Consider the following 26,434-nt stretch of genomic DNA (forward strand, 5'->3'; position numbering starts at 1 on the left):
TTTCAAAGAAACTGTTTCTTAAACAATGAATACAGATTTATTCCCATTTAATCTTGCAACCTTTCCTTAAAATTGCAGGACCATCACAGTTTTTAAACATGTAGGTTTGGTATGAAGCTTTGTTCCTGCAAGATATACTCCCACTACCTTATTTGTTGTTTCACTAAAAGGTCATAACAAACCTGTTACTAATTTATTTGCCCCTCACCCTCAGGGGGTTGGGACAAGATTATGGGTTCTATGCAGGCAAAGACCCAATTGATTTCAGTAGGGAAATTAAGCATACACTTAGAAGCGTTAAACATGTTCATTTTTTATATTGGACTTTGTTTGGGCTGGATAGTACTTCTAGGCAGGATCCTTAAGAATTAACTTTTGTGTTCTTCTCAGTATATTCTGCTTCTGAGAGAAAGAAGTTTTGATTTGGCAACCACAACTACATAATCTTCCTGACTATCCCCTTCTCCACTTTTAGCATTTTTAACAAAGAAATAAGATACATTCAAACCTGGGGTAGCTGCTGAGCAAGGACAGTATGAGGCATTAAATGACGTATTACTTTTAAGGCCACAGTGGATTACAATGGTAATGACAAGCTTCTCTAAAATAACAGCTTATCTACCATTACTAATTGTCTCCAGACTATATATACTTAAACAAGAAATTGCCTAGGAAGCCTGGACACAATTAGGTTTGGACCTGTATATCAAAAGCTCTACATCTGCTCACCCAAGACTAAGTTGTTAGTTTGCAGGGTGGAGAGTAATTCAGAAACAAGAGAAATGCAATATTTCTGCTACACCCATGTAAAATATCACAGTAGACTGAGAGTAAGTTTTTGAGTTCTACAGTACTCTAAATCAGGTTGTATGCTAAGCAAAAAAAAATATTTTTTTTAGCGAGGGGATGTTTAGATATGATGGAAATACCCTAAGAGGGTCTACAGTTTGTAGCTTTCTGAAGATGATCATGTTTTGCAAAATTAACTGGATGGTGACAAGTGCAAATCAGATTTCAATTTGTGCCAGGGGATCTGGGGAAAAAGCAAAAAAGGGGCCTCTTTTCCTCTAAAAATATAAATGTTAGCAGTTCATCAGTGCCTGACAACATCCAGTCTAGAATGCACAGGTTCCTTGGAAAACAAAAAGTAGTGGGACATTTTCTCTATTCTCCCCACCCCCTGCAATCTTTCTGTGTGTGTGCATAACAGTCAGAATGATGAATAGTTTAGGAATTTGAGAGCTTGCTCTCATTGCTTATGACTTAATAAAATGATATTGTTTTACTGTTGTATTTGATATTGTACTAGCATAGCAATTTGAAAAGTATGATTACCAGTACCAGATTACCTTATGATTACCAGTAGCATTGGTGCATTCAACAGCTTAGAAAGCATCATAGCTATAGGGAACACTAAAGGAAAGGACACAGAAAAAACTTTGGCATCCACACATTCTGGCCACAACCACCTGGCTGAGGTCACAGGGGGAAGAAGCAGTGTGCTGTGGCACTGACTCCTGCAACTGCAAGACCTTGCGCAAGCACATGTCATTCTGAGCCAGCCAATCCAGGACGGATAACCCAGGAGGTAGAAAGAGGATCCTTCCCTCTGGGGTTTTGTATTCTGTTTTTAAAAACATTTTAGACCCCCTAAAGGGGGGAAGGGGTGTCAGGGATTGCAGACCCAGGAATTCTGTGAGCAACAAATATTCTGTTTCACCAGAACATGGATTTGTTTCTGCCAGCCAAGGACATCTATGGAACCAGATTTTTTTCTGAGTGTCCAGCCAATTTGGGAAATGGAAGGAATTGCACATCCATATGGGAATTTAAAATAATAAATTGATGGCTGATCCCTTCACAGTGCTGGGCATCCATCTCACAAAGAGTAGGAGCTCCTAGGTCTAAGGGAACTGAGCCCCCAGATGAATTAGAAGTGGCTGGAACCTGGCACACTATCTACAACAATGTGTACTGATATTGTTCTGGTGGGTTTTCCGGGCTGTGTGGCCGTGGTCTGGTGGATCTTATTCCTAAGGTTTTGCCTGCATCTGTGGCTGGCATCTTCAGATGTGTAACAGACTTCCCTCTGTGATACATCTCTGAATCCGGCTGTGAAAGCCTTCGACAATACATTTTACTGATATGGTTGGTATTTCCCCAGCGTGGCGAGATGGAAGCCAAGTTGAGGAAGCTTGGTCCTGGATGCCTGAGAGAGTGCATCCACCCATATATTCCTGCCTGGGCACTGGGATTGGAGGACAACCCGCCTAACTGTCCTGTCCCCTTCAGAGGTGAGGGCAGCACAGGAGTGGAGCGAGGGGGAACTGTGCAAGGCTTTCCCCATGCTCTCCTGCCATCATTAGCAATGCAGAAGCAAACAATTCCCACCCACTCCCGCCTCCCCATCAAACAGCCCAGACGAGTACAACCTTGCTGGGCTGCAGATAATAACTCCTTTAAAACCTGACATCATCTTTCTCACCTGAACTCAGCCAGGCTGCCATCTGCCAGGAAAGCCCCTAGAGCTCAGCAGGGCTGCTGGGGGGGGGGGGCTGCAACCCAAGGTGGCACTGCTGGGGTCCCCCATGTGGTCCTGCCCCCCCAAGAAGGACTCAGGGGAGGGGGAAATGAGGCCACCCAAAGCAGGATCGACCCTTGACCCCCCCATTCAAGGGGGGCTGACTGAGGTTAGGATTGCGCTGAAAATCTGCGTTCCTGCAATTCCCTCCCATTTCCCGCCCACCTGTTCAAGAGGATCCACCAGCCCCCGCCCCATGCCTTCATCACTGGCATCAGCCAACCAGGCAGCTGGGACAGGGAAGCTGGAAGTGGCTTGGGATAGCCGTCTTGGGCTGTGCCTCTCTAGGAATGGGGACTCTTTCCCATTAACCCTTAGGGCAACTCTCTGAAGGAGGCTGAGAGGACGCAAGCCACATGGAGCTGCAGTACAAGGACGAAAGAGCCGCATGCGGCTCCGGAGCCACAGGTTGCAGACCCCTGTTCTAGCCTGAAGGGACTGTTACATGAATATCCTTTTTAGAGTGTTTTTATTCCTTGAATGATTTTAATGGGTCTGTGATTGATAATTTTAAACTGTTTTGTGAACCACCTTGAACAAATCTCTAGAGAGGTGACGTGGAAGTAAATAGATCATCCTAGCACCTTTAGGGAACAATAGAAGCCATGCAGTCCTTTGGTTTGGATCACAGCCAAGATGTGGACCCTTAGATGAGTTTAATCTCTACTCACTCTGGAAAAGTTGCCTTTTCCCCCCTTCAGGTCCAAGACAAAGTATTCTACATGCTGGTAACTGGTTATATAATTTAATGTTAAATTGAAGCATATATTTATACTAATGCCCTTTTGTGTTCAGAACAAGATTTTATGAACCAATTGAAGCAGCTGAACCATTTCATTTACAAAAATGCAATGTACATAAATGTTTAATAGTTGCTGTAAAATTAAAATGAAGTATTTTAAGACTGCAATTTATCTCAACTGCAAAGAAATGATTTCCTTATTCCTGCAATACTGTAAGAAGAGGTGCCTTATAAAGTGATAATCTGGTGCAAACACAAAGGATGTATATTTATTTATGCAGTAGCGTAAAATTGAGTGTCCATGATCCAATCACACTATAAATATGTACCTTGTTTCTCAGGAAGCAATCCTAAACAGGTTTACGCAGAATTTTATTAAATGGGACTTGCTCCCAGAAAGTACCCTTGAGGTTGTAGCTTCAGGATCTGCTTTACTGCCAATATCACATATCTAATATGTCTTGTAGCCTAATATGGATGTATTTCTGAAGAAATCAATTTTATGCCTTCTAGTAGCTTTTCCCACTACTAAAACAGTGTCTCCAAAGCAAAGAATAAATTAAGATTGAAAGCATTAATTGATTAAATTAATCCAAAGGTTTAATTACACATTAAAATTACACTGGATTAGCACAGGCAGTTTCCAGCCTTGAGAACTGTTGAGGGACATTCATTCAACCATACAGGTTTCCTCTTCCTCATATCAATTTGATTGTGGATTTATTTCCCAGGTTGGTTGTAAAGTGGAAGGCAAACTGATTTTCAAGATGACATTATGTTTCATTTCTAACAGCAGAACTTCAGACAAACAATATTACCATGTTCATCTGAAATAAATATTAGTATATCCAATCTTCCACAACACTTAAATTCCTTGAACTTATGTCCTTATAGGATATTTGCTGCACTGTGAACGGTACTGCCACATTAAAGAATATTCCTATTCTAAGATACAATTGACAGCATATTGACACCAGAGAATATTCTTATTCTAATATACGACTGACAGCATATGTTTAACAACAATGAACACCACACTTTTATTTATTACAGGAACTCACATTTAAATTGTTCCTTTAAGATTTTCAACACCCACCACCATTGAGTTCATGTGCTTCAAAGCAGAAGTATTTCTAATCGGTAGACTGTAATGTGTTAACTGCAAATACACACTTCCTTGTAACTTTTAAGAAAATCCTTATGAATCCAAGGAACTAGCGAAGATAGTGGTAGACAAGGAAGAAGTTCTGGCAGCCATTGATAAACTAAATGCTACCAAATCCCCTGGCCAAGATTGCATTCACCCAAGAGTTCTTAAAGAGCTCTAGCATGAAATTGCTGATGTTCTCACTTTAATATGCAACTTATCCCTGAAATCTGCCTCCATCCCTGAAGACTGGAAGATGGCCAATGTCATACCAATCTTTAAGAAAGGATCTAAGGGAGATCCAGGAAATTACAGGCCAATCAGTTTGACATCTGTTTTTGGTAAATTAATAGACTCTATCATTAAAGATAAAATTATAAAACATGTAGAAAAACAAGAGCTGCTGAGGAAGAGTCAGCATGGCTTTTGCAGAGGCAGGTCCTGCCTTACAAACTTACTAGAGTTCTTTGAGGATGTAAACAGGCATGTGGATAAGGGGGAACCAGTGGACATTGTCTACTTGGATTTCCAAAAGGCTTTTGACAAAGCTCCTCACCAGAGTCTATTGAGAAAACTCAGCAATCAAGGAATAAGAGGGGAAGTCCTCCTATGAATTAAAAACTGGTTGAGAAACAGGAAACAAAGGGTGGGTGTAAATGGGAAGTTCTCATAATGGAGAGATGTAAGGAGTGGAGTCCCCCAAAGATCCGTTTTGAGACCAATGCTCCTTAACCTATTCATAAATGACCTGGAAATAGGGGTGGGTTGGGTAGCATGGTGGCCAAGTTTGCGGATGATACCAAATTAGGTAGGGTGGTGAGAACCGCAAAGGATTGTGAAGAGCTCCAAGCGGACCTTTATAAATTAGATGAGTGGGCTAAGAAATGGCAAGTGCAGTTCAATGTAGCAAAATGTAAAGTGATGCACATAGGGGCAAAAAATCCAAACTTCTCGCTACAGGGGTCAGTGCTATCAGTCACAGACCAGGAAAGGGATTTGGGCATCTACGTTGATAGTTCCATGGGAATGTCAATGCATGGCAGCTGTAAAAAAGTGCACATCCATAGCAGAAATAGTTATACTTGAGCTAAAAAAAAGGCAGAAGTCAGATGTTACAAAGAGAAGGTAATTTGAAGTAACCCAAGACAAATACTTACTGCAACAGACAGTACATACTATACACAGAAGTAATAGTGCACAGTATTTATTTAAGCATCTTCCTGAATCATTGTTATGATATAGCTATTCCCTTTGTAAAAATGCCCTCCTGAATAATCAGAATAATTCAGAATGAGTGTTCTCCAAAATTAAGATTAACATAAAATCAGATCTGACTAAAATGCAGTATAAAACATAAGAATTAACAAGAATTATAAGGAAATAATAAGTTATACCATTTCATAGAAGTATGGCTTTTTCATTTGGATTCAAGGTGGTCTACAAAGAGTGAATAAATACAATTGACACGATGGGACATTCAATGAGCAATGCACTACAAATTAGAGTTATAGAACCAACCAGAAGTAAAAAAATGATACAAAAATTACTCAGTAGGATCCTAACTTCAGCAAGTTATACACAATAGTATAGACTACAATCCGTAATAATTTATCCAAATAACTTTGCCATTCTGTTGCGTGCATAAAAAAGCCATCTTGAATAATTCAGTTGCATAGTTTGCAGGAAGCCAGTGAAGTAGGAGCCTTCCTCACCTCTTCAGCCAGGCCATTCCATAAGGTAAGGGTGGCAACAGAGAAGGCACACGTGCAGGAAGTTAATTTTGCCCATTTGCAGTTTGGCACGTAAAGAGGATCCTGCTCCACTGAGTGAAGCTGTTGTGCCAAGATCATAGAGAGGTGGTCTTGCAGATATGAGGGTCCAAAGCCATGTAGGGCTTTGTGATGTCTAATACCTTAAAATGAGCCTGAAAACAGATGGACTGATAGTGAAGTGCCTGCAGAATGGGAGTAACATGCATGTTCCATCAAATAGCCAAGCTGCAGCATTCTGCATCAACTGAAGTCTTCAGATTGATTTTGAGGGGAGACCCATGTATAGTATATTATAGTCATACAGATGTTACTGTGGCACAGATTTAGATCCCTAGACCAGCAGCATCAAGGGGCCATCTTTCAAGAGAGGCTGAGTTGGAAGGAAGCTTTTGCAGCTGCATTAACTTGTTCCTCCAAGTAAAAAGCTGGATCCAGTATGACCGAAGGTTTTCAATTGAAAGAATCAGTTGAACTTCATAAAATGTGGCACACAAGGTCCTTCAATATCTCAGCCTTTCCAACCAGAACTACCTGTCTTTTAGTTCCAATTTGTTCACTCTTAGTCAATTTAGCACAGAAGCCAGGCAGCAACTGAGAACTATATCACCAGGGAATATAGTTAAGGTTATCTAGAGCTTGGTATCATCTGCATGTTGATGACAACCAACCCAAAAACTGCAAACTATTTGTTCTAGGGCAGGGGTAGGGAACCTGCGGCTCTCCAGATGTTCAGGAACTACAATTCCCATCAGCCCCTACCAGCATGGCCAATTGGCCATGCTGACAGAGGCTGATGGGAATTGTAGTTCCTGAACATCTGGAGAGCCGCAGGTTCCCTACCCCTGTTCTAGGGGCTTTACATAGAAATTGAAAAGCATGGTGGATAGAATTGTAACTTGTGGAACTTCAAGGATAGGTTCCATACTGATGACAACTGGTCTGCAACAGCAACTCTTTGAGTCACATCTGTGAATAATGATTTGAACCAGTTCCATGTGCATCCCAATACATACTTCTTCCTTCAAGCACTTCAACAAGATATGATCTACTGTATCAAAGACTGCAGATAAATTCAATCAAAGCAACCAAGAAAGCCTTTATCTACAGACAGGTCATCAACTAAAGCTAGTGGAGTTGTCTGTCCCATAACCCAGCCTGTAGACAGCCTGAAAGGGGTCTAAAACATGAGTTATTCAAGAAGGCCCAGAGCTGGTCTACCACTGCTCTTTCAATCACTTTGTCAAGAAAGAGCAGTTTAGAGACAGGGTGATAAATAGCCCCATCATTTTTCTGTTTTTTTATAGTGGAGTGATAACTGGCCCTTCGAGTAGCTGAGGAAAGGGGCCTGAGTTGTCTTATAAAAGATTTGTAATAGACTTATAATAGATACTAAGGATTCGTTCGTGTGATCCTTCCATGATTTTATCAGCATGGAAGGACAAGGATTCAGTAATCTTCACTAATTCCCAGATCTTGCCAACATTCATCACAGAAACTAGACAAAATGATTCATGAATAGACGAGGCAGTGTATTAGTCCTTTCTTGTGATGTGCCTGTTATAAGTGACATCCAGATCAGAGTGTAATCTTGATATTTTATCACCAAAAAACTTGGCAAAGGCATCACAGCTAATTGTCTCAATAACGGCTCGAATTTTGTTCTCAGCAGTTGCTGAACTAGTTTGAACAACCAGGATGATTAAGAGCTAGCTGATTCTATGGTAGCAGAGTAGTAAAATTTATTTGTGGTCACCACCACCAGTTCATAGGTCATTCAATTGTCTAACTGTAGCTAAAAGATGTTTACTATGGGAAAATACAATGCATTTGGGGATTCCTTCATCCTGAGCACTAGTGGCAAATTACTTCACTTACCAACAGGGCTCTATTGCATACAGTCTTCACAATAAATAAGTTGCCCAACCCCTCAATACACGCACATGAAGCCTACCTTGCTAATTGTAAATCATGAACCAGCAGTACAAGAATACTAGTTTTAACGTTTTATTAGCATTTAGCTTGGTTTTGTTTTATGATAGTTTTGTTTACCCCTTCTGTTTACTTTAAATGTTTCTAAAGATGTGCTTTTAAATCTGCAAAAAAATTACACAGAAAAGGCAGAAAGAGAATAATTAACTGGGAAATTTTTCTCTCCAATGATTTCTCTATGAACGATTAGAATCCACTGCAGGCCAGGGCCAACTGCAATTAGCATTCTCAGTTCTTCATGGGGGTGGGGGGAGCTCTCGTAAAATGTTCAAGCCAATCATTTCCTTGTATGCCTATGAAGTAATGGAGATATGCAGAAACCTCTTTGTTCTATTTTGCTGTGTTTGTGACACCAAGTGACTATTACACAGATAAACTGAAGATTCCCTAGGAATCATGGGGAGATGAGTAAAGTTTAAAAAATATACAGGCACATCTCCCCATTCAGGATTCTATAAGCTTTTGTGTGACCCCATTTTATTGCCCAACTACCAAAATAGTCAACAACGAACTTCACAATTGGATCCTACAAGCAGGTGCCCAATGAGAAATTAGGGGTGTGGGGTGGGGACAAAATGTTTGGGAAACACCCCACTATCCTCCAATGCTTACATCTCTGCACAGGGCAATTTCCCTGTTGCACCCACCTCCAACGCAATATGTCACATTCCCCCTTTCCATGCTTCTCAGTCCTTATGAGGCACGTTGAGTCCTTCCATCATTATTTCTGCATAGTGGGGAGTCCCCCAAAGCAGTATGCTTTTGATTCGGTCGTGATTTAACATAACCACTCACTTTCTTTCACTCTTCTCAGAGCTCGGGAAGCATGTAAATTTCTTTTCTCCTCCAAAAATCGATGTGAGGTAAATTACTCAGAAAGAAACTAGCCCAAAGTCAGCAAGCAAGTTTCAAGGCAGACAAGGGATTTAGGTACTAATAGGTTCAAGGCAGATAATGAATTAAGGTACTAACACACACAGATAAAAATAGGAAGACACTGGTTCGTCTCTCTGGAAGAAGTTCCAAGCAATTAAGTTATACCCGTTTCTGCTACAGTCCCTTCAGGAAAGTGATTCTCGCTTGTTCCATAAAACTTCTTTCCCAACCCCATAAAAGTCCTCACTATCTCACTCAGAGGTACCCATCGACCCCGTTCTCCGATTACTCCACCACTGAAATGACCACACCTCCACTCCCTCCCATCCCCCGCAGATGCCAGCGCCTCCAACCCCCCCCCCCCGTCTCGCGCACATGATCTAATTGCAGCGTCGCAAGCCCAGCCGTAAACGGTCTTCTCCTCCGCGAGCTGCCCCGACGTCATTTAGAGCGACTACCCAATCAGAACGCAAGAGCTAGCGAACTATAGCCCGCGAGAATGATATTTGAAGACTCGAGGAAGGTGGCACGGAGGCGGGAGAGGTGGACGGGATAAAGCAAGATAGGCAGCTCATCTCGTCCAATCAGAGCGACCCGTCGATTCTCAACCTTCCCGTCCAATCCCACACTCACAGACAGACGCACACTCCCCTTGCCAACCTCAGCTTTCCTGTTCCTTTTGTCCCAACCAAGGTCTGCGGGAGAGCAACAAGGGGGGCACCGTGGACAGGCGTGGCTTCCAAAAACCCCGCGCGCGCGCTGTGGAGGGAAGGAGGAGAAAAGATGGACGCCCCGGAGAGCCAATGAGGCTTAGGGGGACCATTTTGTGTAAGTTCCCCCCCTCCGCCTCTCTTTTCCTTTCTATCTCCTTTGGAGTGCCCGCCTCCTCCGTCAGCGCTCGGAGCCAATAGGAAGGCAGGGCGGTTTGGGGCGGAGGTTTTCCCCCGCCCCTACCGCGCGCTGCGAGGCGCCATGGGCTGAAAACTAAACCGAGATGGAATCTCCCAGTCTGAACCGGTTTGAGCCGGTTCCGAGTCTGTGGCGCTAGAGAAGGAGGAGGAGGGGGAAGAGCGGGAGGAGAAGCGGCCGCGAGAGAGAGCGAGGGCGCGAGACCCACACAGAGAGGGGGGCACGAGGGGAGGGGAGAAAAGAAGGGGGGGAAAGCAGCCGCCCCGCACGCCCGGTTCCTTTGCCGCCTTTACGGTGCGGGGAGGGGGGTGGTGGAAGAAAGAGCGAGGGAAGGAAGGAAGCAAGCGTGGGAGGACGCGTGTTCGAATCTGGGGAGCGCAGCAGGGGTGCATCAAGCGCCGGAGTGGAGTGGGGAGGGGAGCCTTTTAAAAAAAAGAAATAATAGAGAGGGTTCAGGTATGGAGGCGAACTGAAGGAGAAAGCTGTCCGTGAGGGGGAAAGGCGGCCCGACCAAAGAGAGGAGGGTGGGAGAGGCATCTAAGTTCTGGTTTGGGGAGTGGGTGGGTCACCATCAGCCCCTTTTTGGGGGGTGCGGAGAATCCCCTCAGTCGTGAAAGAAAGGGCTGGAGATCTCCCTTACCACAGAACTTGAAGGAGAAAAAGTGCGTGTTTATGTAAGGAGGAGGGGTCTTTGGGGGGAAAATCGTTCTAATTTGTGCTTAATTTGTGATGTGAAGGAGAAGCGGGGATTGGTGCCTGATAGTAAAGTGGGGTGGGGGGCTGCAGCAGCGCCCCTGCACAACTTGAGGAAAGGGCGGGAGAGAGGGGAAAGGGGAGGGGGCGAGGGCGAGGAGGACCACTTCCTTCTGCAAGACCTGTGTGAAGTCACTCGCCCTCCTCGTGTCTTTTTTGGCCTGGGGGAGGAGAAGGCTGTGGGTGTACGCGTGTACTTGTGTGTGTTTGAATGGGTGGCAAAGCCCTGATCCCTCTGTGTGGGCGTGCTAGTAACTTTGCTGAGTTTGAGAGGTAGAAAGTGAAGGTGTGTTGATATATATACATATATATATAAGGATCTTTTGGGGTAGTTAAGGTAGGTTGGGAGGCGGGGGGATTCGATGAATCAGTCTTTGGGGTCGCATGTGAAAAGAGAGTAAAATATCCCTCTCTTTTGTTTGTGTGGGGAGAGTTGCGAAGGAAGGGTGGGCAGGTCTTTGCACCCCAACTCATCCTCCTCCTCGTGCTTCTTGGCTTTGCTTGGATTTATTTTATTTTTTTAAAAAAGAGCCCTGTTCCTGCCTGCTCCCTCTCTAGAAGAAGTGGCTGTGACACTTAATTGGGTAAGTGAGCCTCTCATGAATGAAACTTGTGCATGGGGCATCGCTGGGTAGTGCTTAGGTGGGTAGGGAGAAAAGTTGGGGTGGGAAATAACCCGAGGATTGGAGGAGGTGTTCTGCAGAAAAACAGGTGATCCAGGCAGGTGAAAAGTGTGTTTGCTACACAGCCTTTTAAAGCCTTTTCAGGTGGTTCGTCTTAATCTAAGGCCTGGGCGGTAGGAGGTGTAGATGTGCTCCTTATTGTTTCCAAGGGAAAACAGTGATGGGGGTGGTGATGGGGGGATGCCTGTGGAGGACAAAGTCCGAGGCCTTTCCGTAGCGCATATAGATGACACTGGAGAGTTGTGCTTGGAGTCTCATGGTGTAGAAGAGGGTGGGGGAAAGAGGAAGGGAAAGGGGTGTGTTCCCGAAAGGGCTTGGAGAAGCCTTGTTGTTGGGGGCCTAGTCTGCAGCCTGCCTGCGTTAAACAAACGACCTGCACCTTGAAAAGCAAGCCGTAAATACCTTATAGTAATCGGATGGGGAAAGAAAGTCCAACCGGTTCGGGCAAGCCAAGACCATCCTGGGAGCATGGCGGAGAGACAGGAGGGAAGCAGCAAGTGTGGGGTGAGAAACTAGAGTTGGGTGGCAAAAGGTAACGGGGGGCGGGGGGGAGAACTGGCGGGAGATCACAGGAAGAGCCTTCTTTTAAGAGGAAGGCAAGGCGGCAGGCCGGAGACCGACTGGAGAGAACAAGGAGCATAATTTTTGAATTTCTAGGAGTGGAAGTTTCCAGAAATATTTTTGTGTGTCTGTGCAGCAGTATTGAAACGTCCGCCTGGATCACGTGGGGGCCCCTGTATAGAAAGCAGGGATAGAGGAGGGAGGGGCTGCAGTGGCCCAGCTGCTCTTTAGGACTGGAAGGGAGGGGGGGAGACAGCAAGACCCCCTTTTTAAAGCTTCGGCTGCCCGAGATGGCTGGATTCGATTTTTCCCGGGGATTAAAGAAAATCAGATGGTAGCATAGTTGTGTGCATGGCAGCGTGAATATTGTATGTTCTGCGGCGTGCTGTTTGTTGAAGGGCGGCAGCCCAGGCCTTTGCCATTGGTGGGTGTGTAGGTCTTCCCTTCGGGTGAACCTCGTGTGCATGTGTGATCTGTTTATGTTCTGCTTCTGTAAGTGATTTTAGCGTGGCTTTTCTAAGCCATGTTCTGTAATTGAATGATTTTGGCATATTTCTTGGAAATGTTACCAAACCAATTACAGGTGAGGTGGGGAGGAACTGCAACCTCATGGTCCATATTTCTGTAGCCACTTCATAATTTTTTTGGTAGTGTCCATATTTATGCAGATTTCTTGAAATATTTCAGTCAAGCTACTGGATATGAACAGAACTTAGGAGAACCATCGATAACAATGGTCTAATAACTTCATTTTGTATGAGTTAATGGCAGTACAGTTATTGATGGGAAAATTTGAGAGTGTAAAGTTCTATATTGTAAATTTGACACTGAGGAAAATGAACGTGCACAATCTGAAGTTTGAAGTGGAAATCGGATTATAGACATCACATGTTCCAAGTGTCATTCTCCTGTTCACATCTGTGAAGACTTGTATACCTGAGCCCTCCAGGGGAGGGCGGTATATAAACCTAACCAATAAAATAAATAAATAAATAAATAAATAAAATGCAGTGAGGTTGTAGATAGATATTTATCTCCCATATTTATTTGAAGCCAGTCTTAAGATGGCAACATAAGCATGCTGATCTTGTTAGTATACAGAAGCGAATGTACTGACACAATCTTGATGTTCAGCTATGAAGACAATATATAAGTTGAATTCACAAATAGGAGCAGGTTGGTAATTTTAGAGATTCTCAGAGTGGGAGAGCACTGTATTTCCTGCATTGATGAGGTTTTATAATGTTCACTCACATGGGAAATAAAAAGTGTTTGCACCTATCATGATGCAGTTGTTAAAATAAGTAGCTTTTCCTAAAAGGAAGGCTAATGCTTGTTAATTAAAGCTGCGTGATGTGAAGACTTCAGAGTTTATGTGTAACTGTTCAGTTTGAAACAGCAGATTTAAGGGGGTGTGACCAAGTATAGAATATGAGTTCTAATTTGATACTCAAAGCTAGTGCGTTCATCTTTTCATACTCATTTTTCTTAGTCAAGTTTCATCAACTATAGCGTAGATGCCTATTCTCTACTTTGCTAAAGGAGACTAAAAACAGATGGAGTTTTTGAGGGAGACAGCAACAGTGTACGAGAAACCATGGGGGGGGGGGGTATGTTGAGGTGCATAGCATATGGGCCTTAAAATACAGTTGCAATTGGTAATTCGTTCTGGTGGATCATTTGTTTAACGTAAACATTGTTTTATTAGACTTTGTGAAGGAAACAGAAATTAATCAAATATAAAGCAAAATGGATACAGTTTCTTATGACAAATTATTTGCAGACTTGTTAACTTCAGAATGAAGTTCAAAATTTCAGTGGGTTGGGTCAAAAGTAGCCTGAAGGTTGTTCATGGAACTAGTCTTTCTCCAACTTATCTTTCTGCTGGAATGCCCCTCGCCCATGTGATCGAACAAAGTTTAGGATGTTGCACCAAGTCATGCTGTAGGAAGGGGGAAATTTCTCCTTCCTTGCCTAAATGGAAAAAAAAAATTTGTTTTTGGAAGCAAAAATATTTTTGCCTGGCAAGAAATAAGGACTCCTCCTCCTGATAGTGTGTAAGGGGGTGTTGTATTTCTAAGATTTAAATGTAAGTATGTTCTCTAATTTTCTTTCTTTCTTTAAACTTGCAGTAATCTATGCCAGCAATTATGACAATGTTAGCAGACCATGCAGCACGACAGCTGCTGGATTTCAACCAGAAATTGGATATAAATCTGTTGGATAATGTGGTGAACTGCCTGTATCATGGAGAAGGAGCCCAGGTAGAGTATGTGTGTGAAAACAAGAAACCGCTATTTGATTATGTCCCAGCCTTATTTAAGTGTATTCTCCTGAGTAGTTCTTATTCTGGTAAAAGTTGACTTTCAAACAGCCAGTTTTTAGAGACCTTTTAATTAAACAACATCACAGCAGTTATTCTGAGGAATATCTAGGTAGTGCTTTCAAGTCTATTCTGAATTCCAGTAATGGGATGAAAAAAAATGTATAATTTTTGGTATGACAGGTAGGTAAACTTTTTCTTTTACTTAAAGAAAGTATGAGCTGCTACTGGGATACAATTTTAACGCTTGTATGCCACACTGTTTTAATTGGAGAGTAAATCTAATCTGATTTGTGGTGACAGCTCCATTCATCTGTGCCATTTTCCAAAGATATGGCAAGGATATCTTTTTTGATGTTGTATGCAATAAGGGGACGAGAGCCAGTAAGCTGAAGCTCAGTGCAGATGAGATTTGACATGCTACTGGCCAATGCAAAGCTGCTCAGGGCCTGAGATGTCAGCCTGTCCTCAGGAGTTGCCCTGTCCCTGAAGGAACAGGTCTGTGACTTGGGGGTACTTCTGGATCCTGGCCTTCAGTTGGAGACCCAGATCCCACCTGTGGTATGTACTGTCTTTTATCCGCTTTGGTGGAGACTCCCGCTACAGTTGTTCCTCGAAAAGCATGTTCTCTGGCCAGGTCAAACATGATCTGATTATGTCCAGTTTAGGTTATTGTAATGTACTTTATATAGGGCTACTTTTGAAAACAGTCTGGAAACTGCAGCTCCTCTAAAATGCAACAGCCATGCTATTGTCAGAGGTGAGATCCAGTGACTATATCACCCCAGTGCTGAAAGATCCACTTTGGCTGCTCATATTTTTCTAGGCAGAAGTCAGAGTTCAAGTTCTTAGCTTTAAAGCATTTGGACCCAGAATAGTGAATGGACTGCCACTGTCCCTATTATTCAATCCACCTGTTAAGATCTGGATGGCCAACCCTGCTCTCATCTTCAGAAATGAGGTGGGTGGCAACTGGAGGTGAGGCTTTTTCTGTGGTAGCACCTCACTTATGGTATGCTGTTCCCCTTGAGGCTCGTCTGGTACCTACAATTGTTTTGGGCACCAGGCTGGAATGTTTCTGTTTACCCAAGTTTTTGGTTAAGGGATTGGTGGTTATTTTTATGCTGTTTTGCTGCCCTGGATTTTTTATGCTGGATTTTAAACAATATCTCTTAATGTTTTGCTTTTAACTTTTGTTTTGTAAGCCACTTTGAACAGTTTCCTGGAGAGGCAGTATGAAAACATATGTAAAATAATACAATCCAAAGTTTGCAGAATGAATATTTTGATATGTTTTTTCCTAGGTGTATGTCCATTCTGGTTCTGCAGGAGGAATCACATTTTATTTATTCATTTGTTCAATTTTTATCTCGCTCTGCCCAAACAAGTTGGGCTCAGAGCAGGTGACAATATTTTATATTTTATCATGCTACTTGTAGTGGGGAAGTGACATGCAAGAATATAATGAGAAACTACAGCAAACAACTTGGCCCTTACCTGGATTCTCCAGGCTAGCCCAGTCTCGTTAGATTTCAGAAGTTAAGCAGAGTCCTGGTCAGTATTTAGATGGGAGGCAACCAAGGAAGTTAAGGGTTGTGACCCAGAGGTAGGCAATGGAAACCACCTCTGAAATCTCTTGCCTTTAAAGTACTATTGGATTGCCCTAAGTTAGCTGGAGCTTGGCAGGAAAAAGGAGAAAACCACACTCCAGTCACTGCTTACTGATCTCTTCCCAAGCTATCAGATTTCCCCCCCCCCCCCCCCCGGCATGAATCCGGGTACTTGAACATATGTGTAGGCTATTGCTTTCTGTTCCTCATTTGCAGCCTGGTCTGGTAGAGTAAAAAGACATCAGGGTGCTGGCAGTGCCACTTGCTCTGCTGAAGCAGTTACCTTTGTGTCACCATTGTATAGATTACTTTGTATTCCAGAAAAAATAAGACTGTAAGGTTCTCAACTAAAGCAAAAATTGCATATTGTCTTTAAAGTGGAACCACCTTTTATCAGTTGAATATTAAATGTGATGAATTCTGCACGCTATAGAAATATTGCAGTTTAATTAAGATATTTGTATCCTGCCTTTCCTCTCCAATGGAAATCCAAAGTGGCTCACAACATTGTTCTTCTCGCCTGCACTGTAGCTTTACAACAGTTTATGTGTAAGGTGGTTAGGTTGAGCGAATTACTGACCCAAGACCACATATTGAACTTCCATGGCAAAATAGGAATTTGAACCTGAGTCTGCTAGATTCTTCTCTAACTACAATACTACGGTTGCTGAAATATTGGATTCTTTCTTGGTGTTAAACATTCACCATGGTATTGTCGAAGCCTTTCATGGCCGGATTCAACTGGTTGTGGTGGGTTTTCCGGGCTGTGTGTCTGGTGGATCTTGTTCCTAACATTTCGCCTGAATCTGTGGCTGGCATCTTCAGAGGTGTATCACAGGGGGAAGTCTGTTACACCCACCACAACCAATTCACCGTGGTATTTGTGAAAGGCTGGAAATTCAGATTTCATAAGATTTTTATAGGGTGGGCTGTAACTTCTACAAATGGAAGGAGTTTACAGATGCAGATGTGCTTTCCTCAACAGTCCCCAGCTCCGGCCTTTGAATAAAAATCATGCAGGGTGGCTGTAGGTAGGAGGGGAACTGAGTGAAATCTTCCTGCTATGAACACTGCATGCATTTTGCTCACAGTCTTTTCATGGTGGGTGGGGTGAGAAGGTGATCCATGCTTTTTTTCTGTCAGATAGGCTGTTAACCTAATTCTAGTTTTGGTTGTTGAATTCAAAGCATGGGCGTACCGCCCAGGGGGATATATGGGGTCAAATGTCCCTGGGCTGCAGCCGTTTTGTCCCATTGGGGGGAGTCACCCCCCCCTTCCCTTCCCCCATGTCCATACACTGACTTCCTGGTGGAAAAAAATGTTTGGTCATGGCGGGAGGGCGGCCACCCACACACTCAGATTTTGAACCAGGCTATATTTTTCCCAGATACGCCTCTGTTTCAAAGTACTGCAACAGATATGAAAAATGCTTGTTGTTTGTGTATTAAAAGCTATAATTTTGAAAGTGAGCAGGAACCAAACAGACTGTGTTTTTGAATCATAATATTGAGTTGTGTTTGACATACCTCCTCTTGTGGAATGACTTAGCTTCTGTCATGAAAATATACATGTTCTTAAATTTTACTGACCATGAAAAAGGTTGCTTTAGACACTATTAACCCATTCATTTCTGAACTGAGTATAAGAACATACAGTCACTACAGCTATGTCCCATGAGGAATGAGTTCTGTCAGCTCCAGCAACTTCTCAGAGCAGGCTGTACTGTATCAACCCAATCCAGAGAGCTGTGGTGACTGGGAACAGCAGTGCTGCTGCACCACCTCTAGAAGAGATCCAGGCAGCTCAGAGCCAGCAAAAAGAAGAAAGACCCCTAGCTGAACGCCTGCATCAGAGGGATTCCCTGGCAGAAAGCCCTGTAGAAGCCAACTAAGGTTGAGAATGACCCTAACTTGCCCCCAGCTGCTCCAGTGGTTAGGTCTAGACTGGTGCAGCTCTGGGGCATACCCCATCCACCTGTATGCCCTCCTTGCTGGTATAAGTGCCACTTATGCTAGCAAGGTGGGCAGACACGCCCACACTGGTCCAAAAAGAACTAGTTCATTCCCCCTGCTCCGGAGTGGGCTACCTGTGTGTATAACTGCTTTGGTATTACCTTCTATTACTCAGTCTGTCACTATTGGAAATCAGAGGTTTTTCTTCAACTGAGTGGCAGGTATGGTGAGATTATTCAGGTGCTTTAAGGGCAGAAAGACATCATAAGAACATAAGAAAGAGCCTGCTGGATCAGACCAGAGTCCATCTAGTCCAGCACTCTGCTACTCACAGTGGCCCACCAGATGCTTTTGGGAGCTCACATGCAGGATGTGAAAGCAATGCTGCTGTTCCCAAGTACCTGGTCCGCTAAGGCATTTGCAATCTCAGATCAAGGAGGATCAAGATTGGTAGCCATAGATCAACTTCTCCATAAATCTGTCCAATGCCCTTTTAAAGCTATCCAGGTTAGTGGCCATCACCACTTCCAGTGGCAGCATATTCCAAACACCAATCACATGTTGCATGACATCTTAATTTCATTAGTCTTTAGTTCATTAGTCATAATTCTTCTTAATTCTTTCATTAGTCTTAATTCTTCCCCCCAGCATTTTCAGTGTATGCCCCCTGGTTTCAGAATTATCTGACTTCGAAATAAGTTTCTTGTTCATGTTGCTGTTTTGGGTATACTTGGTTTCAGTAAGAAACACATGTAAATCAGTGATTTGTAGATAAGTATATGTGGTAGGGATCTCCTAAGAGTAGTTAATTTTTATGAAGTTTAAAAGTAAGTTTTGGCTGTTAAGGTGAAGTATGTTTCTGCTGTTAATTCAGAAAATATACCTCAATTATCAGATGTTTGGGAGACACTGTACTCCATACACAATTTTTGAAAGAGATTTTATGTCCTTTTCTAGCAAAGGATGGCACAGGAGGTCTTGACTCATTTAAAGGAGCACCCTGATGCTTGGACAAGAGTGGATACTATTCTGGAATTCTCTCAGAATATGAACACCAAAGTAAGTCTATGATTTCTAATTGGTTTCTGTCTTTCTTCAATTCAGACTTTGAGGAAGGTATCTCAATTTTTAGATTTAGCATTTGTGAAATTTTTTTTTGCCTGTTCCTTAAAATCTTTCTAGGTTGACCCAATACTAGTACACAGTGTTTCCATAACATTGATTTTCTTGTAAAAAGTTTTGAGAAATTCTATGGCACCTTGGGATTTGAATAAAAATTCTGGTTGGAGTATGAACAGATCAGAACGTTACATGGGCATATCATGTCTTGACATAATGTGTTTGGCTTTCGTTTATCTTATTGAGAGCCATATGCACATAACTGAGAGCAAAATATGTTCAATACTACTTGAAATAATGGTATTATTCTGTACTGCTTAAAGCAGACAAGGCACCCCAAACTCTTTCTTCAGCTGAATACAAGTTGTACTTGCTTGTAGTGCAGTTAACCAAACCATACCACCATGGTAGTGACTTGCTAAAGACTACACTCCTCAGCCTTCTTTAACTCAGTGTTTTTTACTTTAGGATTTTTAAAGGGTTAAGTAAGTTTGCCAAGTGTATGAAAGCAGTCATACTGTTCAACTTGTGCATGGCCACCTTGAAACATCATCCACACACATTTTGACATGCTTTGTATTTAGATTGAATACAACTGCACTCAGAGGAGTTCCTTCAGAATTTGGATGGTGGTTATGTAAATCCTAGCTTTTTTTTAAGAAAAGAAAAGGCTTTTGTAAATTTCAGGACAAAGTTCAAAACTTCCTCAAAGTACTAAATTTAAAGTAACCATGTTTGCCTGTTTGCTTGCCTGGTAAACTTTGCTTTTTATACTCACAGACATTACTAATGTTTAAGTTGATTTATCAACAGTATTTTTTAAAACTCAAATTTGTCTTGTGAAAAATGAGATGATTAGAGGAACAGAAAGAAAGCAACAGGTAAAGAATTCTTCAATTTACATAAATTACAAATGATTTGGTGCTGAATTTATGCACTATGACATTTGGCTTTTATGCAGTCATTTTTTTTTCTTAAAGCTGTTAACACTACCTGATATTAATCATAATGTTCCATTATGTTGATTGCTTGTAATAGGAAGAAAAGGGGTGTCTTCCTGTGCAACTGACACAGCTAGGCTTTGACGGCAGGCCTCCACAAGGTCTACCCTTTTGATTCCCTTTAACTGAATTCTGTTCATCAATTGCTTTTTTTCTTTGTTTGGTTTCTTGGGTGGAGGGAGGGAGTGGTTCGGTACATAGAATAAGTGTCCCATAAAATTTCTGCCATAGGGATCATTGTATGCATTTTTTTCATTTTCTATTATCTGTCCCGCTTTTTGTAAGTTGGCTATCTTAAAAATATTGTGTAACATCTAGAAAACATGTCAGATAAAGCTTACCATATGCTTGGAAAGCAGGGATATAAGGTGGAACTTTGAACTGTTTAATATGTTTAAATTATTGGCAGGTAGAAATATTTTTGTCTCATTCTTTGTGATTTCTGAAACCTGGTAAAATAGGGAATACTAATAAGAAACAGCAAACTGGTCACTTGTTTATTTTTCTTGCCTTCTATTCCGAGTCTCTTTTGCATGTTACTAACATGTATTCAGGTGTGAGGTTCACCCCCTTCATGCTGTAAGGAACAGAATACAGAGACATGTATTTTATCTAGAGTTGCCAAGCAACTAGTGGGAGTTCTGTAGGCATGGATATTGGGACACACACACACACACACACACACACACACACACACACACACACACACACACACACACACACACTATAAGCTATGGCGTCATGTCATTTCTAGTTTCTTAAAGAAGTTACACAGGGAGGAATCTCCAGAAACTGGTAAAACATAAGAGTTTTTGGCAATTGCTAGAGTTACCCTATATCACTTCTGTGTGTTTTTTACCACCAGAAGTGAAATGACGCTGTCCATTTTGTGGGTTTTTTAAACATGCTCTCCCAACACAACTCAGAGTAGCAGTGGGCAACAGGAGTGGGGGAGGGGGAGAGATTGCCTGCTGAGACCACGGACTTGGCAACCCTTATGTTACTTCAGTTTCTTTGTAACTTGTAAAGTGACCTGTAGTTTGTGTGGGTCAGCAGGGTTGTGGCTCAGTGGTAAACTGTACACTTTGCATTCATAATGTCCCAGGCTCAAATTACCGGCATCTCCAGTTAAAAGAGTCTGTGGCAGTATTTTGCTGCTTCCAGAGTCCTTGGAGAACTGCTGCCAACCATAGTTGGTATTATTGGGCTGTGTACCGGAGCACAGTGAAGGAGGGGTTTATGTTGTTAACTGTTGCTTCAATGATAGAAGTAGGATTGAATCAAGACAGCGTCTTCAAAAGGATGAAGTTGATAACATCCATATAATTTTGTTGGTGTTAGCAAGTGATCTAAACTCACACTATTCATAATATTCTGTTCAGTACTCCTGTTCAGTGTGCCTGTGCCAAAGGGAATGATGAATATTGGCTAATTGGTGTTCCCTTAGAATTTGGTATGGGAATGAAAAAGTGTCAGTTCTGAGTTATAGCAACTTCCTTTCCCTCCTTGAGTACACTTGTCTTCAAGATACTTTGTCCCTGAAAACACCTTCTTTGATTTTGGAGTGCTCCTGCCATCAGTTGGTTGGCATCCTCTCCAGTGACACAGATTGATGTTAGAAACCAAATGGCTTTCAGAGTAGGAACAAAATTGGACTAAGGGAGAAAGCCCATGCATGGTACAAACTAGAGAAAGTTCTTATGAGTAAGATCTTGTTGCCACTTTAGTATATGTGCAACATCTGCACTGCTTGGGTGCTGTTGCACAATTCTGAAGCCTGTTCAAAACTGCTTCATGCATGCTAGCACCATTGAGTTAGAAGTGCTTTTTCACTTGATGAGTTTTAGGGCTCAGTGCAAAAGTTAACATTTCGAAGGGAGAAGAAAATCTTGCACATTGCCCGAGCTTCACTTGTTTCTTTTCTGGCACAGTGTCTTCCAGCCTGCTGTTCAGTTTTAAATGTTATTCTTCACTTTGTCAATGAGGATTGCTGCTGTAAAAACGAACAAGCAAAGCTCCAGTGACCCCGTCCCCTAGGATTAAAGATTCTTACTGAAATGTTTCACTAACTTCAGTGTTTGGACATAAGTGATGTCTTAGGGAATTTAGTTATTTTCTGCCAACTGCCATGAAGTTCTAAAAGATAAATGCCAACACCCTTTTCCTAACTCCTACCAAATTGTATGGAAGATATGAGAATAAACTGAAATGAGCAGCAAAAATCTATTGTAGAGCACAATGTAGTTTGGGACAGTCTACATTGTTCTGCTTATTATAATGCCTACATGATCCCTTTGGCTGAAATTCTAATTATCTTATTTTGTGTAGCCACTAACAGACTTAAAGAGGAACTTTTATTCTCAGCCAAATTATGAATATCTATTTTGTCATAGATTTGCCTTTCAGGTATTGCCTCTTATTCCCATTGTTAATTTCTGATTCAAAAGACTATTGCATCTCTTTGGCCCCTTTTCTTCCTCACTTGTTATCACTTCTCTTTATGTCCTTATTTGGATATATTTTGTCAAAGTTCTTGTAGTAGACATCTTTCTGTTGAGTAGATAAAAGGAATAAAATGGGTTGAAGAGTTTCCCTTTCTTTCGACAATTGTGTCATTTTGAACTGTACCTTATCTGGCTTACCTGGAAAGTAAAAAAGCTTTTGAAACAGTGAATGTTTGACTGAGCACAAAAGTTAATCTTGAAACAGTAGATAATAGTAGCTATAGGGGAGAGATCTTTGTAACTTAAAATAAGTCTGTGAGTTGTCTTGCTGTTAAGTAACACCATTGAAGTGTAGGCAGTACATCCATCAGACAGTGCCAGTGGATGTAATATTAAGCCCCAATGTAGAAAGAAATGGCAGGAAACCCGTACACATCCAAGCTGCTTAACTTGTTTTTGTATTTAAGCTTGCAAGCAGTCTTTTAGGTTATGCATTTTTGACTGCTGTTTCTATCCCTCCTACAGATTCGGCTGGCCCAAACACTTTTTGTTTCCCTTTCTGGTGTGATCATGGTCAGTCAGCAGGACTTTAGAATAGCAAAGGATAACATGAGGAAAATGCATGGGAAAAACTCAGTAAATGGGTGACTTGTTAACCAACTTGATCTTAGATGTTAAGTGTGAATGAGGTCAGCTGAAATGAGAATCCTGAAAGTTTTCCTTTATTATACTACTTGCTCATATATTTCACTTCTCCAATTTTCAGTATTATGGCCTGCAGATCTTGGAAAACGTGATAAAAACAAGATGGAAGATTCTTCCGAGAAATCAATGTGAAGGTAGGGATTCATTCTCAAGTTATTTCTTATAAAAGCTAATAAGGTTCATTGGCACAAATACACCTCTTCACGACACTAGTTGCTATATTTCTTTTGACAGTGTATTGATACATTGCCTGTTTATCCACCTAGCTTATGATAGACCAAATATTGAAATAGCTTTATGCCAAAACAGTATATTGTTTAAGTGTCATAGTTAATAGAGCAAGAGTTAAAACTAACTCAGATATTTAACCAAACATGGTTTATTTCCATATAAGATCTCAAATTCATGTATCATAAATCTTAGATGTAACAGCCACTCTCCACTATTCCTGCTGGATAATTGTTGCTTGAGATGGTGATGTCATAAACCAGTTCCCTTCTCCAGAAACATATTTAAAATAGCTGTGTTTGGCTCAAGAACCTCAATGATGAGTAGTTAGTTGGTTTCATTTCCTTCCTCTACTGTGAGCCAATAATGTTATTTTTTAGCAAGAAGCAGATACATAAACAATTAATTTTAACAAGGGAATTTACAGTGAACATAAATGCTTTGAGGAAACTTATTGATGTGTAAAAACAAACCTTGATAAAAAGGAGCGGCTAGAGAAATTTCAGTGACATAAGCTAAATGTGATTTCAAGGCAAAGATACTATCAAATGGAGTATGTTTCCTAAGGCCAGTGTGTCACAGTGTTCCCTGAGGAAAGATCAGAATATTGAAAGATCAGAATACTGAAGAATTACAACTAACTGAACCTTAGTTTTCACATAAGAATGTTGAAATACTTGCATAGATAACTTCTGGGCCTTTCCAGAGGCCTCCGTCCCACGTAATAATCATAGTTTGCAAAGTGTTTGATATGATTGTCTGCTTAATTGAATGAAATTGGGAAGCAGGGTCTGGAGAAGTAAAAGAATCAAAGTACAATACTAGCTCTGCCTAGTTGGTGCAAGAGCAAACAGAATGATCATCCATTACATGTCGTCACTGCATATAAATTTTTTGGATTTTGGTTGATACATGAAGAGCAGAAGACACTTGAGTCAAAGCCTGTTTCAAATTTGTGTTTGATACTACTTTGGCATAGTTATTTATAGCAGCAAGTGAGGTATCTCAGTTGTTATCCCCAATACCTGTGTGTGCTACAGTTGCCTGTGGTGGAACCAGCCTGCTCTGTGATATACAGGGTCTATTCTATCTCTACATTCTCCCAGGGGTTCTTGACTCCTCCTGGAGGGGCTTCTCTCTCAGCTGCTGCCACCACCTGACCATTGTAATTATTGCCCAGTGGAAAGGCCAGGACCTTCCAGTGTCCCTTCCAAACCCAGGCATTATCTCAATGTCTCCCACTTCCCCATTCCTGGGCACCATGGGAATGATTTACTTCCTGGTGCATCCCTGGAAGAATAGCTGTTTGCCAACTGCTAGCCTTCTGCCTCCTGGCAACCCCTTTTTAAAATAGCTTGTCTAAGATGGTGGCAGTCTATGTGGTACAGAGAACCACTACCAGCATCCAAAATTTAAAAAGTATTTATTAAAAAAGTTTGCAAGCATACTTTTAGCACAGCACCAGATTGAGCAAAGAATCCAAAAAAATGGGAGAAATGTGATTCTTCTATCCCACTTTCTATAGGTACCTTACCAGATGTTAGAATATAGGACAGGCTGTTGAGCTTAGAATATTTTAGATCTTTACAGAGTTTTTATTACCTGGAACTCTTCTCCAGCTCCTTGGGACAGCACATGCCTCCTCCAAACCTCAGATGAGATCTCTGTCACCACTGAGAGACACAGTGGGGGGGGGAAAAAGCTGCCTCCTTGCATTCCTTTTCTCCATGGTGACGAATCTATGCTGGCAGGGGCTGATGGGAATTGTAGTCCATGAACATCTGGAGTGCCATAGGTTCACCACCACTGGCCTGGGTTAACTAACCTTTTCCTAAAGCCTCCAGAAGTTTTCTTCCTGAAGTCCTTTCCAGTGTTTTGTAACCTCCAAATCTGTGATCCCTGCTTGGGAAAAGGTGTTTGTGTGTGTATGGGCCCGGCGGCCTTGGCAGCTTGAACCATCCCTAAATCTCTTGTCACTTGAAGTGCCGCTAAGACATTAAAAATAGAATGAATAATGTTCGATCAAGCCTTATCTAGCGCAGCGGTTCTCAACCTGTGGGTCGCAAACCCTTTCACAGGGGTCGCCTAGGACCATTGGAAAACACATATTTCCAATGGTCTTAGGAACCGAGACACAAATAATTTTTTGGTTGGGGGTCACCACAACATGAAGAACTGTATTAAAGGATTGTGGCATTAGGAAGAATGAGAACCACTGACCTAGCGGAACTCCTAATGAAAAGAATGAAAGCCTTACTTGGTATGGAGGTGAGGAGGAACAACACTATGGTGCCAAGGAGTTGTTAAGTGAAGGCTCTAGGGCCGTGGCGGCGAACCTTTGACACTCCAGATGTTATGGACTACAATTCCCATCAGCCCCTGCCAGCATGGCCAATTGGCCATGCTGGCAGGGGCTGATGGGAATTGTAGTCCATAACATCTGGAGTGCCAAAGGTTCGCCACCACTGCTCTAGGGTGTCCAAATGTGCGAGGGCCTCATCATATATTTTAAAAATATTCATGGACTTAAAAGATCAGTTTTATAAAATAAATGAATAATAAAATTTAAATGAGTTAGTAATTTTTACTGGAATGGCTGTTGTGGGTTTTTTGGGCTACGTGCCCATAATCTGGTAGTTTTCCCCCCTAATGTTTTGCCAGTATCTGTGATTGACTAGGATCATTTTACTAAGAACTTTTTTGTAATCAGCTATGATTCAGAAGAAAAGAGAAATGTGACACTTAAAATTGAGCATTTTTCCTTTCCGGTGAAACAAAAATTTGGGGGAAAATAGAAATAAGAAAATTACAATAGAGAATGTCCATTCCAAATAAGATCCTATAGATTCTGCTGGTTCTCCGTTAAGTGGCAGGGCTCAAAAGTCATAATCAGGAGAGAATTTTTTATTAAAAGTGTCATCTTAAATCTGTATGGATGTTTGTTTAAACATAATTAAGCGTGCCAAAGGAGAAGCCATTGTTTTGTAAAAATGCCCACTTAACCCATCCCAACATCTGAAACTATCCTCTTACCTTGTT

General features: G+C 41.9%; 1 protein-coding gene and 1 long non-coding RNA gene across 5 annotated transcripts in view; one reads left to right on the forward strand and one right to left on the reverse strand.

The window, feature by feature from the left end:
* LOC125444932 overlaps positions 1 to 9,904 on the reverse strand; it is a 45,172-nt gene extending 35,268 nt beyond the window's left edge. Inside the window, exon 1 of the long non-coding RNA XR_007246254.1 lies at positions 9,768 to 9,904. This is a non-coding gene — a long non-coding RNA (uncharacterized LOC125444932). The remainder of the gene's footprint in view (positions 1 to 9,767) is intronic.
* Positions 9,770 to 26,434, forward strand: part of XPO1 (exportin 1) — a 44,831-nt gene continuing 28,166 nt past the window's right edge. The window contains exons 1-4 of one of the 4 annotated variants that reach the window (XM_048517681.1): positions 9,770 to 9,935; positions 14,146 to 14,277; positions 18,856 to 18,957; positions 23,229 to 23,301. In XM_048517681.1, the coding sequence (XP_048373638.1) occupies positions 14,152 to 14,277; positions 18,856 to 18,957; positions 23,229 to 23,301 (301 nt within the window). In that variant the 5' untranslated portion in view covers positions 9,770 to 9,935; positions 14,146 to 14,151. Of the gene's footprint in view, positions 9,936 to 10,047; positions 11,354 to 11,803; positions 11,957 to 14,145; positions 14,278 to 18,855; positions 18,958 to 23,228; positions 23,302 to 26,434 lie in introns of those variants that run through there. The other 3 variants (XM_048517689.1, XM_048517671.1, XM_048517698.1) reach the window with 3 other exon arrangements.

This window comes from Sphaerodactylus townsendi, linkage group LG01 (assembly GCF_021028975.2).
Source record: "Sphaerodactylus townsendi isolate TG3544 linkage group LG01, MPM_Stown_v2.3, whole genome shotgun sequence".
Classification (NCBI taxonomy): Eukaryota; Metazoa; Chordata; class Lepidosauria; order Squamata; family Sphaerodactylidae; genus Sphaerodactylus; species Sphaerodactylus townsendi.